The 11,789-nt window shown below is 55.1% G+C and overlaps 1 protein-coding gene across 2 annotated transcripts; it reads left to right on the top strand.

The window, feature by feature from the left end:
* The first annotated feature begins 4,094 nt into the window (after window positions 1-4,094).
* On the top strand, window positions 4,095-10,550 carry Fscn2 (fascin actin-bundling protein 2, retinal). Of its 2 annotated transcripts, none has more exons than XM_028787937.1 (5): window positions 4,095-5,084; window positions 9,121-9,277; window positions 9,677-9,798; window positions 10,040-10,207; window positions 10,281-10,550. In XM_028787937.1, the coding sequence occupies exons 1-5, from the start codon at window positions 4,259-4,261 to the stop codon at window positions 10,484-10,486; spliced, it is 1,479 nt and encodes a 492-aa protein (XP_028643770.1). In that variant the 5' UTR covers window positions 4,095-4,258; the 3' UTR covers window positions 10,487-10,550. The 2 variants fall into 2 exon arrangements, with proteins under 2 accessions (XP_028643770.1, XP_028643769.1); XM_028787936.1 differs by having other exon boundaries at window positions 4,259-5,084; window positions 9,962-10,207; window positions 10,281-10,486.
* Window positions 10,551-11,789: the final 1,239 nt, after the last annotated feature.

Genomic DNA, 11,789 nt, shown 5'->3' with positions numbered 1-11,789 from the left:
CTGAAAAATAAAGGAAACAGTAACAAAAAGATTGCAAGTGCTTTGGTATCTCCCCCCCCACACACACGGCCCGCGCCTAGGCTGTGGGTCTGCGCCTAGGCTGTGGTTCTTCGATGAACCCCAAGTCTAGGCAACAGGTGCTTCAGTGGTTCTACACCTAGGCTGGAGTCAGGTAGGTTGTAGGGGAGGAGTGGGGGAGGGATGGGTGAGATGAGTGGTCACTGTGCAGGGAAGAAACTCCCTCCCCAAGTTCTTCTTTCTAACATAACCTGTTGAGTGGAGCCTGTTACCCTAAACCAGGTCTGCAGCCCTCAGTAAGTGAACCTAGGCAGAGTAAGTGAAGCGAGGCCCCTCCCCCTCTGCTGTGTGTAAGTGGAACTGCAAACAGCCTAACATGAAAAATTGATTCAAGGGCCCAGGGAGGGAGGGTACAGCAGGAGGCGGGGCCTTGGGCCTCTGCCAAACTGGACTCTGGGCCGGAGCAGGAGCCCTGCACAGGATGAGGAAATCAAGGTTGTGTCGTGGTCTGTGCCGGGTAGCCTGCCCTCTTTGCAGGGTCAAGGAGCCTGGGAGGCCAGAAAGGGGCTGGCTACAGAGATCTGAACCGTAGCAGCAGCTGAGGGGTGGGGTTGGGGAGCATCTCTGGGAGGGGAGAGTAGTGGGGTTTCCCAGTTTCCCTGAAGGGCTCTGAAAGGTCAACCTTTGGCCACAGGCCTGCCCAGCTACTTCCCAGTTTCCAGGACTGGGCCAGCAAGGAGGAAATGCCCATCCCTGCACTCACAAACCTGTGCCAGTTCACACCACCAGCATCAGTGTTGCTGGGCACTGAACACGGCCCACGTGTTGGTTGCCATGGTAGTAGGCTACATGCTGGCAGAAGCCCCAGGTTGGGCTAATCTAGATGGAGGTGAGGGAAATCGTCTGTGTTCTGGGGCACTATTAGCACTGTTGGGGGCCAGCTTGGGGGATAGGGCGAAGGGGCCCTTTTGTGGTGAAGGAAAGCCATCCTCAGCAGTCTGAGAAAGTTTTCCAAGACATAGGTGTGTAGTGAACACCTTGAGTCTGAGGCTTTTAGGACATTCTTGTTCCTGCTCCCAGCTGGACTCACCGAGAAGAGCATCAACTCAGACCCAAACCTTGCCACACCCAGTCTAACCCTGACGGGGTCAAAGCCTTTCAGACCCAGCTGTGGTTAGAATGGGCCACTGCTGTGTCCACTCATAGTGGGCTGTTCTCTGAAGTAGGGGTTGGGGCATTGCTCGCCCAAACATCCTCTCAGAGTCCATCAGAGGTGCTCCTCTCCCAAGACATACATGTGTTGAAGTTGGTGCATTAGCACCTTGACATCTGTACTCAGATGCTGCAGTAGCATCAGACAGCCGTGCTTCGGGCAGACTGTCTTCCCCTCTGGTTCATGGGGATAAAGGGCCCGAAAGTGGAACTGACTTTAGATGTCCCAGGATGCAGCCTGGACAGGCCACAGTGGTGCACATTTGTGCACCCAAAATAAGAGAGGTGCTTTCTGTCATCTAAGTACCCTGAGGGCCCAGCCTGCCATAGGCTTGTGTGTAGCTGGGATGTGACCTGCACCCCCACAGGGGATCCTTTAGGTAGTGCATACCTGACTGTTATGGTAGCATCCAGAAGTGGGTGCTGAGGCTTGTGTCTAGAGCAGCATCTTCAGAGGCTCGGCTGCGTCACCAGGTGACAGCAGCTCATCCTAGCTCCTCTCGCTGTGAACCTTCACACACAGCCACACACAGACACTCCATACACAGATATGTCAACAGTATTATGACTTTCCACAGAGCTGCAGCTCGTTACACGGGAACCAGACCCAACACCGGTTCAGACACAGAGGAAGCACCTATTCTGTGGTAGAACTCCTGATGGGATCTGGAAGGGAAAAGACCCTTAGTGGGCAGTGGACCACAGCTTGGAGACTGCAGTGAAGGGCTGTATGGAGAGACCCAGGAAAGCTGCCTCCTGCCAAGGCATACCCTGGATCCCAGCAGGCCCTCCTGTCACAAATGTCAATAGCCTTGCTCCACCTGCGGCTGTTGTGGGGGAAGTGTCCCAAAACTGAGTAGCCATTGACACTTCTGGCTCTATTTCCAACAGTCTGTCCAGAGCCAGGACACTTAGCGCCTGGCGGCCAGGCCTCCTCCCGCTAGGCACCTGATGCCGGTGAACCCTGCCAGCACCAGTCAGGCTAATGAAGCCATTATGCCAATCAGAAGGACTAGACTCTCAGGGCTCTTAAGCAGTCTGCCTAGGTGGGGTTAGGGCACCGTGGGCATAGCTGACCCTCAGGCCTCTTTCCTCACAGGCTAACAGACCCTTGGGACCTGGTGGGAGGCTGCTCCAAGCTTGAAACACTTCTCAGTTTGGCAACTGGGGCTTTTGCACGGACATCATCCCCCGTCTACTGTAACTCTAAGGCGGCACTTGACGCACAGCCTCACTACACTTTCTGACGGTGCCTCATACATGTGCATGGGTCACAGCGGTAAATAAAGCCAGCCCGCAGGGAAAGCTGACAGTAATAGGGTTAGCACAATCTGTCATGGATCCTACCCTGAGCCTTCTATTGGGGCAGTTCCTTTTACTTTCTCAGGGTCTCAGACGCTTGGATGGACTTACCTCACCCTCTGCATTCTCCCTTAATGTAGACCTCTATGCCAGTTTGACCATGTACAAGTCCCCTACTATGGCCACTTGAGGGATGATGGGCGTGGGGTGAGGGAAGGAGGACTGGGGGCGTGGATGGAAGCATTCCACATCCTCCCATTGCTATCCCTCAGGAAGGCCTTCCCACTCTGTCAGTCACATGGTGCTATGAGGTAGAAGACTCCAATTCTGGCTCAGGCCCAGGATGGACCGCTCCAGTCTCCTGCTTGGCTCTGGTCCCCTGAGGCAGGTCCAGGGTAAAACTGAACAGGGCCACTGAAGCCCCCTGAGACGCCTGTCAGACTCAGCATGGAGAGGGTACAGCCAGGTGATCCCAAGGGTAAGAGGTCAGGTCGGCTTCCAGCATCGCCTAAGCTGTACCACCCAGCCTTTGGATCCCTTTGGAGTACTTTTAGAAGCATGGGGTAGAGTGTACCCTGCACAGCCTCACTACGCTCAAGTCTGTAAAAGCCATGGGCCAAACCCATAACCCTGTGATCTGAGCACAGTCATTGGGTCTCCAGGTCTGCCAAAGGCGGTTGAAGCTAGATCATTCTGAGCTCCCTGCACAGAAGGGAAGAGCATCGTGCCCCGATAATTGGCAGGGAACACAGGGTCCCTGGCATATCCTGAGTCTTTGCCTGCTACATGGTGTGTTCCTGCACAAGCAAGGATGTGGGCATTATGTGGTTGCCCTAGAATTCCACAGGAGGCTGCTCTTTCCAAACTAAGTGGACCAGGAACACCAGGGCACCTGTCTCCACACTACCATCCCTGCTCAGGGTCAAGGTGTCCCAACTTTACCACTGGCCCTTATGCCCTTGGTGCTACATTCCCAGGCCCATGGCCTAGGGGCAGACGTAGGACAATGTCAAGCTCAGGGCCACACACAAGGGTAGGAACTGTGCGGCCAGGGGGATAGGCCAGGATGCTGCTGCATGCTACAGGGGGCCATATTGCTCCTGGTGGCAGGAATCAGAGATGCAGTAACTGGATACGGTAGAGGATCTGGCAGGCCACTGAGGGTGGAGGGCTGCGATCAGGTTGCTACCCTGCTGTGAGTTTTCCACTGGGCTGCTTTTTCTACCTTGGGAAAGAGCTGGGCTGGACTCGGGGTCTGAGCTGTGGACTGGGAGGCCTGGAGCTATAGGCAGTAAGAAGAGAGGCTGAGAACTGTGGAATCTACAGTTTATAGGACATGGGACCCAGGTAGCTGTGGGTGAGGGGACAAGGAGGTGGTCAACTTTGCTCTTGTCCTGCTGGGCATTGACTCTGGACTTGGTGCTATCCAGGAGCCACTGAAATCCAAGCTGGGGGTAAGGCAAGGTGGCTTCTGCTCCTAAGCCGGTGCATTTCTGATCCGCCCCCCTCACCCGCCCTCGGCTGCCCGCTGGCCATGTAAGATCTGCCTGGGTAGCCAAGGCCACAAGACAGAGGGAGGCAGCACTGGAGCAGGTAGTGTCCATGTTGCTGGCTAGGCTTGGGAGCCAAGGCCCAAATAAACAGATCTGGGCCTCAGAGGGGGCTACAGGCCCCCTCAACACTCAGAGCTTCCCCGGCCCCTGAAGCAACGTGGCTAGCCTCAAAGATGCCAACCAACGGCTTGCACCAGGTGCTGAAGATCCAGTTTGGCCTTGTTAACGATGCTGACCGCTACCTGACAGCAGAGAGCTTTGGCTTCAAGGTCAACGCTTCGGCAGCCAGCCTCAAGAGGAAGCAGATGTGGGTCTTGGAGCCTGACCCGGGGCAGGGCACCGCTGTGCTGTTCCGCAGCAGTCACCTAGGCCGCTACCTGTCAGCGGAAGAAGATGGCCGCGTGGCCTGTGAGATGGATCAGCCAGGCCGTGACTGCCGTTTCCTGGTCTTGCCACAGCCTGATGGGCGCTGGGTGCTGCAGTCAGAGCCACACGGCCGCTTCTTTGGTGGCACAGAGGACCGACTGTCCTGCTTTGCTACAGCCATCTCCCCCGCAGAGCTGTGGACCGTGCACCTGGCCATCCACCCACAGGCTCATTTGCTGAGTGTGAGCCGTCGCCGATATGTGCACCTGTGCCTTCAGGAGGATGAGATGGCAGCAGATGGTGACATGCCGTGGGGTGTGGATGCACTAGTCACCCTCATTTTCCAGAGCAGGCGGTACTGCCTCAAGTCTTATGACAGCCGCTACCTTCGCAGTGATGGCCGCCTTGTCTGGGAGCCTGAAGCCCATGCCTGCTACACACTGGAGTTCAAGGCCGGCAAGCTGGCCTTCAAGGACTGCGACGGCCGATACCTGGCACCTGTGGGGCCTGCCGGCACGCTCAGGGCTGGCCGCAACACAAGGCCCGGCAAGGATGAACTCTTCGACCTGGAGCAGAGTCACCCACAGGTGGTGCTGGTAGCTGCCAACCGCCGCTATGTCTCTGTGAGGCAAGGTAGGGCAGGGCAGCGGCCATTGTGTGGTGTGTGCATGTGTGCATACACCTGACACATGCTGGGTTTGGGGGTGCTGTGCATTGGAGATGGGTATTTCTGCACACAGTATAAGTGGGGCTGATGGCTTCAGGAGTCCTTGTCACTCACTCACTAGACGTCTGGAGAGTATCAGCTGGATGTGCTGTCTGCTAGACTGTCTGCCTCTAAGACTGGAGAGGTGCAGCGAGGCAATGGCAGACTATGGGGGCGGTGGGAAGCAGGCTGGGGGGCTGACACATTTTCTCTTGGGCCACCCCACTTTCTCATCTCTGGGGGAGATGAGGGAGGGATGAGGGGAGGGCAAACAGAAACCACTTTGACATGCTTGGCCAGTGGGGACCTTGTGGTACCCCAAGAATGAGGTTTCACTGTTATCCTGTGTTAGACACGGCTAAGTCAGCCTTGCCTAGGACCTGTACTTCTAAGGGGAAGGTGCCATTTCTACCTGTGGGGTGTGGCTTGGTTTTCATTATTTCCTGGCCACCGGTCACTTGTGTGACACCTGAGCGGTCTGAGGTAAACACAGTGTTCCTTCTGCCCTATGAAGAAGCCAAGAGTCTCGCTCAGGCCAGAAGAAACAGTTACTTCCATTTTGGGCTCTGGGCTCATGTACTCCAGGGTGCCCAGACAGACCTTGTCCTGAGTGCTCTGAGCTCAGTCAAATGGAGAGGTGAAACAGGAATGTTCCTCCTTCCTCACTCAGACCCTTTCACACCAGCACTTGCCCGAGAAAGGGCAGCTCCCATGTGCCTGTCGTGACCCTGCCCACTGCTGTAGTAGTAGCACATATGTGTCACATCTCCCTGGGCATCTTATGTCCTATCCAGATGGTCAGGAACTCCCACGTGGGAGGCCAGACCACCCAGAAGAACCTGCATCTGCAGCGATGGCCTTTTGGTCAGTCTGACGCAGTAATAGGCATTGGAGTTACCAGCCCTGTGGTCCAGCCATACTGCCTGGCCTGGGGAAGGCCAAAACATTTGCAGACCTTAGTCAAGCAAGCTAGCCAGGACAGCGTAATGGAGTACTTCCTGGAGGAGATGGGGTGCTAAACACTGTAACAAATAGACTATAACAGACTGGAGGAAGGTGGTAACAGTGTCTGTACTGCTGGCCATGCTGTGGGGGCTTGGTGGGGGTGTTAGTGATGTTGGGGTGAAAGTGGTAGGGGTGGTGAAGATAGTGATGGACGGGGGTGAAGCTGTGACGGTGGTGTTGGAGGTGATGGTGGCAGTGAGAAGCTGTGACAATAATGGTGGAATGTGGGCTGAGGACGTAACTCAGTGGCTAGCACTTGTCTGGTGTGTACAACGCTGAGTTCCATTCTCAACACAGAAGGAAAAAATGATGGTGGATCTGATAGTCATGGAGCTGGGTAGGATAGTGGCTGCGTGGATTGCTCTTCTTCAGCCTTTAAAAACATGATGTGCACATAGGGTACTTGCATGTGAATACAGGTGCCTGCAGAAGCCAGAAGAGGGTGTTGGCTCCTCTGGAGTCCGCCTGGTAACGGTGCTAGGAACAAAATTCAGGTCCTCTGCAAAGATAGTCAGTGCTCTTAAAGCTTGAGCCATCTCTGCAGCACATTTTTCAGTCTCTTAAATAATAATAACTAGCTGGAAACAGTGGTGCACATCTTTAGTCGAGCACATTCAAGGCAGGGACAGGTGGATCTCTGAGGCCAGCCACAATGAATTCCAGGAAAGTCAGAGCTACCTAGTAAGACCCAGTCTTGAAAAAAGAATAAAATTTATTAGTGTGTGTGTAACATGTGGGCACACACATGCCTTAACACACTTGTGGACAACTCTGTGGAGTCCGTTTTTCCTTCCACCTTCACATCCAGGGATCAATCTCCGATCACTAGGCGTTCAGGGCAAGCACCTTACCTTGCTGAGCCACCCAACTGGCCTCTTTCAGCCTGTTTTGTTTTTTGAGACAGGGTTTCTCTGTGTGGCTCTGGCTGTCCTGGAACTTGCTGAGTAGACCAGGCTGCACTCCAATCCAGAGATGTGCCTGCCTCTGCCCGCTGGGATCAAAGGTGTGTGCCGCCTCTGCCCAGCTCTTGACCACACTGTATGTGATTCTATCCCTTTGCTGGGAGAATCTCCTGGTAAGAACACTGGAAGTAAAAGCACACTGGGCTTGAGTCTTCCTTCACTGGGGCTGAGATGCCTGCCAGTGGTTCCGCCTTGGGATTGGTGTCGGATAGGGCTTTGTGTTGGGGTGGAAGTGACACTCAGCTCAAGGAAGCTGGAGAGGTCATTTGGGTGTTTGTTCTGGCCAACACAGCATCTACTGAGTAGCAGCTCATCTTGGTCTGGTCATCTGGAGGGACAGCCCCCAGACTTGTCTTCTAGCCAGGAGCTACCTATGAGCAACCACTTTGTAGCCTTGGTACTGGGTTTCTTTGCTAGCGTCTGCCTGTCTGCATTTACTGGTGCTGTAGGGCTGACATGCAGCTCAGCTGTGAGCATTTGTTTCTGCCAGGAACAGACAGACGCAACCCCTTTCCTGAATCCTAGGGGACATGCCTCACACTTGTCCAGAATCCACCCATCACTGTCCAGATCATTCTGGATTCTGTGCCCCTCCCACTGCCAGGTCAGTTCCCTCCAAGCAGGTGAGTGTGAAGGAGAAGGTGCATGCAGACGCCCTGTCGCAGATGCAGGAGCCGTGATGTGACGCGGGACACAGCACCTTGGCCTGCGAGATGGAGATGTGGGTGAAGTCGATGGATGGTGCTAGTGGCATGCCCAGCTAAGGTCCCCTGACCTGGCTCTGCCTTCTGTCCCTGCAGGAATCATCTTTGTTGAGATGTGACTTTTCTCGTCTATAGCATACCTCCATATGAGACACTACCCAGAATCCCACTGCCTTCTCACACGTGGCCCAGTACTGTACACGAAGCTGAGGGCTGTCCCTGGCTCCACCACCCAGTTTAGTGTTTGTCGCTGCAATGACGGAGCTGCAGAGGTGGGAGCAGTAAAACAGACTGTTGGGCCCGGGTCTGAAGAGATGGCTCAGTGCTCAAGAGCACTGGCTGCTCTTCCAGAAGACCCACGTTCAATTCCAAGCACTCACATGGCGGCTCACAACTGCCTGTAACTCCAGTGCCAGGGGATCGGACTTCCTCTCTGGCCTGAGGGGGCCGTTTCCTGGGGCTGTGCCAGCTGCTCTTCTGTGTGGGAGCAGTGATCTCCAGGGTGAGGGGGTCTGGCCATGGCCTTTGGGAGCTAGAAAAGGGCAGCACACTGCAGTCTCTCCACTAGGGGCACTGTTTGGTTGTTCCCGCTCAATATGGCCTGACCTTCAGGCTCTGTCCCCCACCTCCTATTGTTACATCCTGAGCCCCAGGGATCTTGAGGGCTCTGCCTGCCACACTATTCAAGAATTACCAGTTGCCATCGGAACTGATGCAGTTTGTAGGAGGGAGCCGGAGCTTATGGGACAATCCTGAGGTTGTTTCAGGGCTTGTATGCTGAGTCAGGCCATGGCACAGTTGTCCTCTCTGCATTACAGGAACACCACACAGGCCCTGGGCACCCTGCCCTCCCCAGAGACTCAAGTGTATGTGTGGGAGGTGGGCTGGTTACCAGTCACTGCCTACGAACTAGGTCACCTCAGCGGGAAGGTCAGAGACCCCACCTGACAGCCTAAGGGTGTGTTATAAATAGAAATCGCTGTAAATCCTGTGTCCAGAGAGCAGGAACAAGCAGATTACTTGCTGATTAGCAGAACAGGGATTTGCCAGCACGAAAAGTTCTGTCTCAGGAAGTGTGGGAAGAGCTGGGTTAAGAATTCATCCTTGGAGGCCATGTGTGAGGGCACTGGTACCTGACTGTCCTGGGGCAGCCTCTGACAGATGGCTTCAAAATCTAAAGAGGAGAGAGCGCTAGCTGAGACTCTCTCAGCCTTCATGGTATCCAAAGTATGCTTCCCCATGTCTTGTCTCCCAGGAGAGGTGTGAGGAGCTTCACTGTCTTCTCCCTCCAGGAATCAATGTCTCAGCCAATCAGGATGAAGAACTGGATCATGAGACATTCCTGATGCAAATTGACCAGGAAACAAAGAAGTGTACTTTCTACACCAGCACTGGGGGCTACTGGACCTTGGTCACTCATGGAGGCATTCAGGCCACGGCCACACAAGTGTGAGTGCACCTGCCCTTGTCTCTGTCACTTTTACCACATCATCCCCACCACCAACTGTTTGGTTTTGTTTTTTTGAGAGAAGGCTCACTATGTAGCTTTGTTGGATGGCTTGGAACATAGATTCCAACCCAGAGATCTGCCTCTGCTGGGTTTTGTGCCACCACACCTGGTGACCACTGTCACTTTCGGTCGTCACCTCCACCAGCACCTTGAGCACAGCCTCAGCCGTGAGAATAGCAGCCCAATCAGCAAACAGCACTCACTGCAATGAGGAGTCACTCCTACTGTTGATGGGTGGCTTCTGTGGAGGACAGGCTTCTGTTCCACCTGGAACCCAAGGAGGATTAGGGAGGCAAACTCTGCACCTCTTTCTCTGAAATCTTCCCCCTCCCCCACAGTTCTGCCAACACCATGTTTGAAATGGAATGGCATGGCCGGCGGGTGGCACTTAAAGCCAGCAATGGGCGTTATGTGTGCATGAAGAAAAATGGGCAGCTGGCCGCCATCAGTGACTTTGTGGGTGAGCATTCCCTGCCTTCTGAGGGTTGGGGCAGCTCTCCATCCAGGGTCTGTGCATCTGAGGTCCCCTGGGCACCTCTTCAACACCTTCTACATTAGGAACACTGTTTCTGTGGTGGTGCTAGGTCTCTTGCCACAGTAGCACACTAGGAAGTAGCACACCTGGACCCCTGAGTCCACGGCCTGGAAAGGACAGGTGTGTGTGTGGGGGAGTGGTCAGTCCACAGCACCCTCTCCCGCAGGCGAGGATGAGTTCTTCATCCTCAAACTTATCAACCGACCCATCCTGGTGCTGCGTGGCCTGGATGGTTTTGTGTGTCACCGCCGAGGCTCCAACCAGCTGGACACCAACCGGTCCACCTATGATGTCTTCCACCTGAGCTTCAGGGATGGCGCCTATCAGATCCGAGGTGCGGGAAAGTGCAGGGAGGCTCTGGGAGGCTCGGTGTGTGGGGCCCTGCTAACCCCCAGCCTTGCCCCCAGGCCGCGGAGGCGGGTTCTGGTACACGGGCAGCCACGGAAGCGTGTGCAGCGATGGGGACTTGGCGGAGGACTTCCTCTTCGAGTTCCGAGAGCGTGGCCGTTTGGCCATCCGTGCCCTTAGTGGCAAGTACCTGCGTGGAGGTGCCTCAGGGCTGCTGCGTGCTGATGCGGACCTGCCTACAGGGGAAGCCCTCTGGGAATACTGAGGACTCACAGGAGGTCGACCCCAGAGCCCACTGACCCAGCATTAAACCTTTGTTGCAGAGTTGCTGTGGGCTCAAGCTGCCCAGCCTGGTAGTGGGAAGGGTGTGCACCCTGGAGTCACGAGGTCCCCTCTGCTCGGCACCAGAGCTCTGCCCCTGGGAAAGCCCTCAGCCCCTGCAAGTCTCTTCCCTTCCTGTATACATCTCAGGGCACGGGCCGTGGTTAGAGCTGGGGCTGCCTCGGCCCCTCATCCATCTTGCCCCAGCAGCTGCTAGGCTTTGGGTTAGAGACTGGGGAAGGGACTCTAACCCTGGCTGACTTGGGGCTCAAAGTCCACGACTGAGACCACAGAGACCCATGGGGTTACAAGCCCAAGCCCGGGAGTGGTGCAGCCTGAGCGTGTGCGGGACTGCAAAGGCAATGCAGAGCTGGTAGGGAAGGCAGGAAGCCGGATAGAAGTGATGGCCACACGCATACCCTCACCGTTAGGACTGCCCTTGGCTTGCCCCAAGTGACCAGGGACACATGTCAGGGAATATCTCTATTAACTCCCGGAGTTGACCTTAGCAGCCATCCTGAGTGGGCCACGTCTTGGAATCTCGTCTGTGAGCCCAGGTGGTCCATGGCCTGCAGTGTTCGTGATGTCAGGCATACCTGTACAGGGACACCACACAGGTGCTGAACACCTGTGTCCCAGCTGGAATAATGATCATTCTTTTTCCACAATGACATGTCAAGTGTGACTCTCCAGCTAAGACCAGTATTTCTTCTACTCTGGCAGCCACCTAAGCCACCTAAGTAGTGGGCTCTACTAATTCAGCCAGTGCCCAGGGTAACAGGCCAAAGCCCAGATGCAGGTCTGTGTCCTAGTAAGGCTGAGGTAGGACAGCATCAGCACCAGTCACTAAGGACACGTGTTCCAGCTCCCAAGATGTGCTCGAGTTCAGGCTAAAGAGGAGCCTCTCGATCTCTGTGGGGCAGAACAGCAAGTAGGGGACACTAGAAAATGTCCACTCTGACAGAAACTGAAGCCAGTGCAGCCTAGCAGACACCCCCTTTTTCCAAGGCGGGCCCTTTACGTCCTGTGGGTTGACTCAGCCTCTCTAGCTTGTTGAGATCGCACTACATAGAGGAGCCTGAGGCTCTCACTTGGGAGACGGCAAGAGTAGTTTTGGGGATAAGCTGTGGACAGGGCCTGCTACGGACCACGGTAAGCTGACAACCCTGGGAATGAGCACCTTGTTACAAAAGCCAGCCTCATATAGACTCAAGGTGGTATCTAGAGTGGGCCTATTCAACATCCTA

Source organism: Grammomys surdaster, unplaced genomic scaffold, assembly GCF_004785775.1.
Source record: "Grammomys surdaster isolate TR1022 unplaced genomic scaffold, NIH_TR_1.0 125688, whole genome shotgun sequence".
In the NCBI taxonomy this organism is placed as follows: domain Eukaryota; kingdom Metazoa; phylum Chordata; class Mammalia; order Rodentia; family Muridae; genus Grammomys; species Grammomys surdaster.
This window is presented reverse-complemented; position numbering and strand designations above follow the sequence as displayed.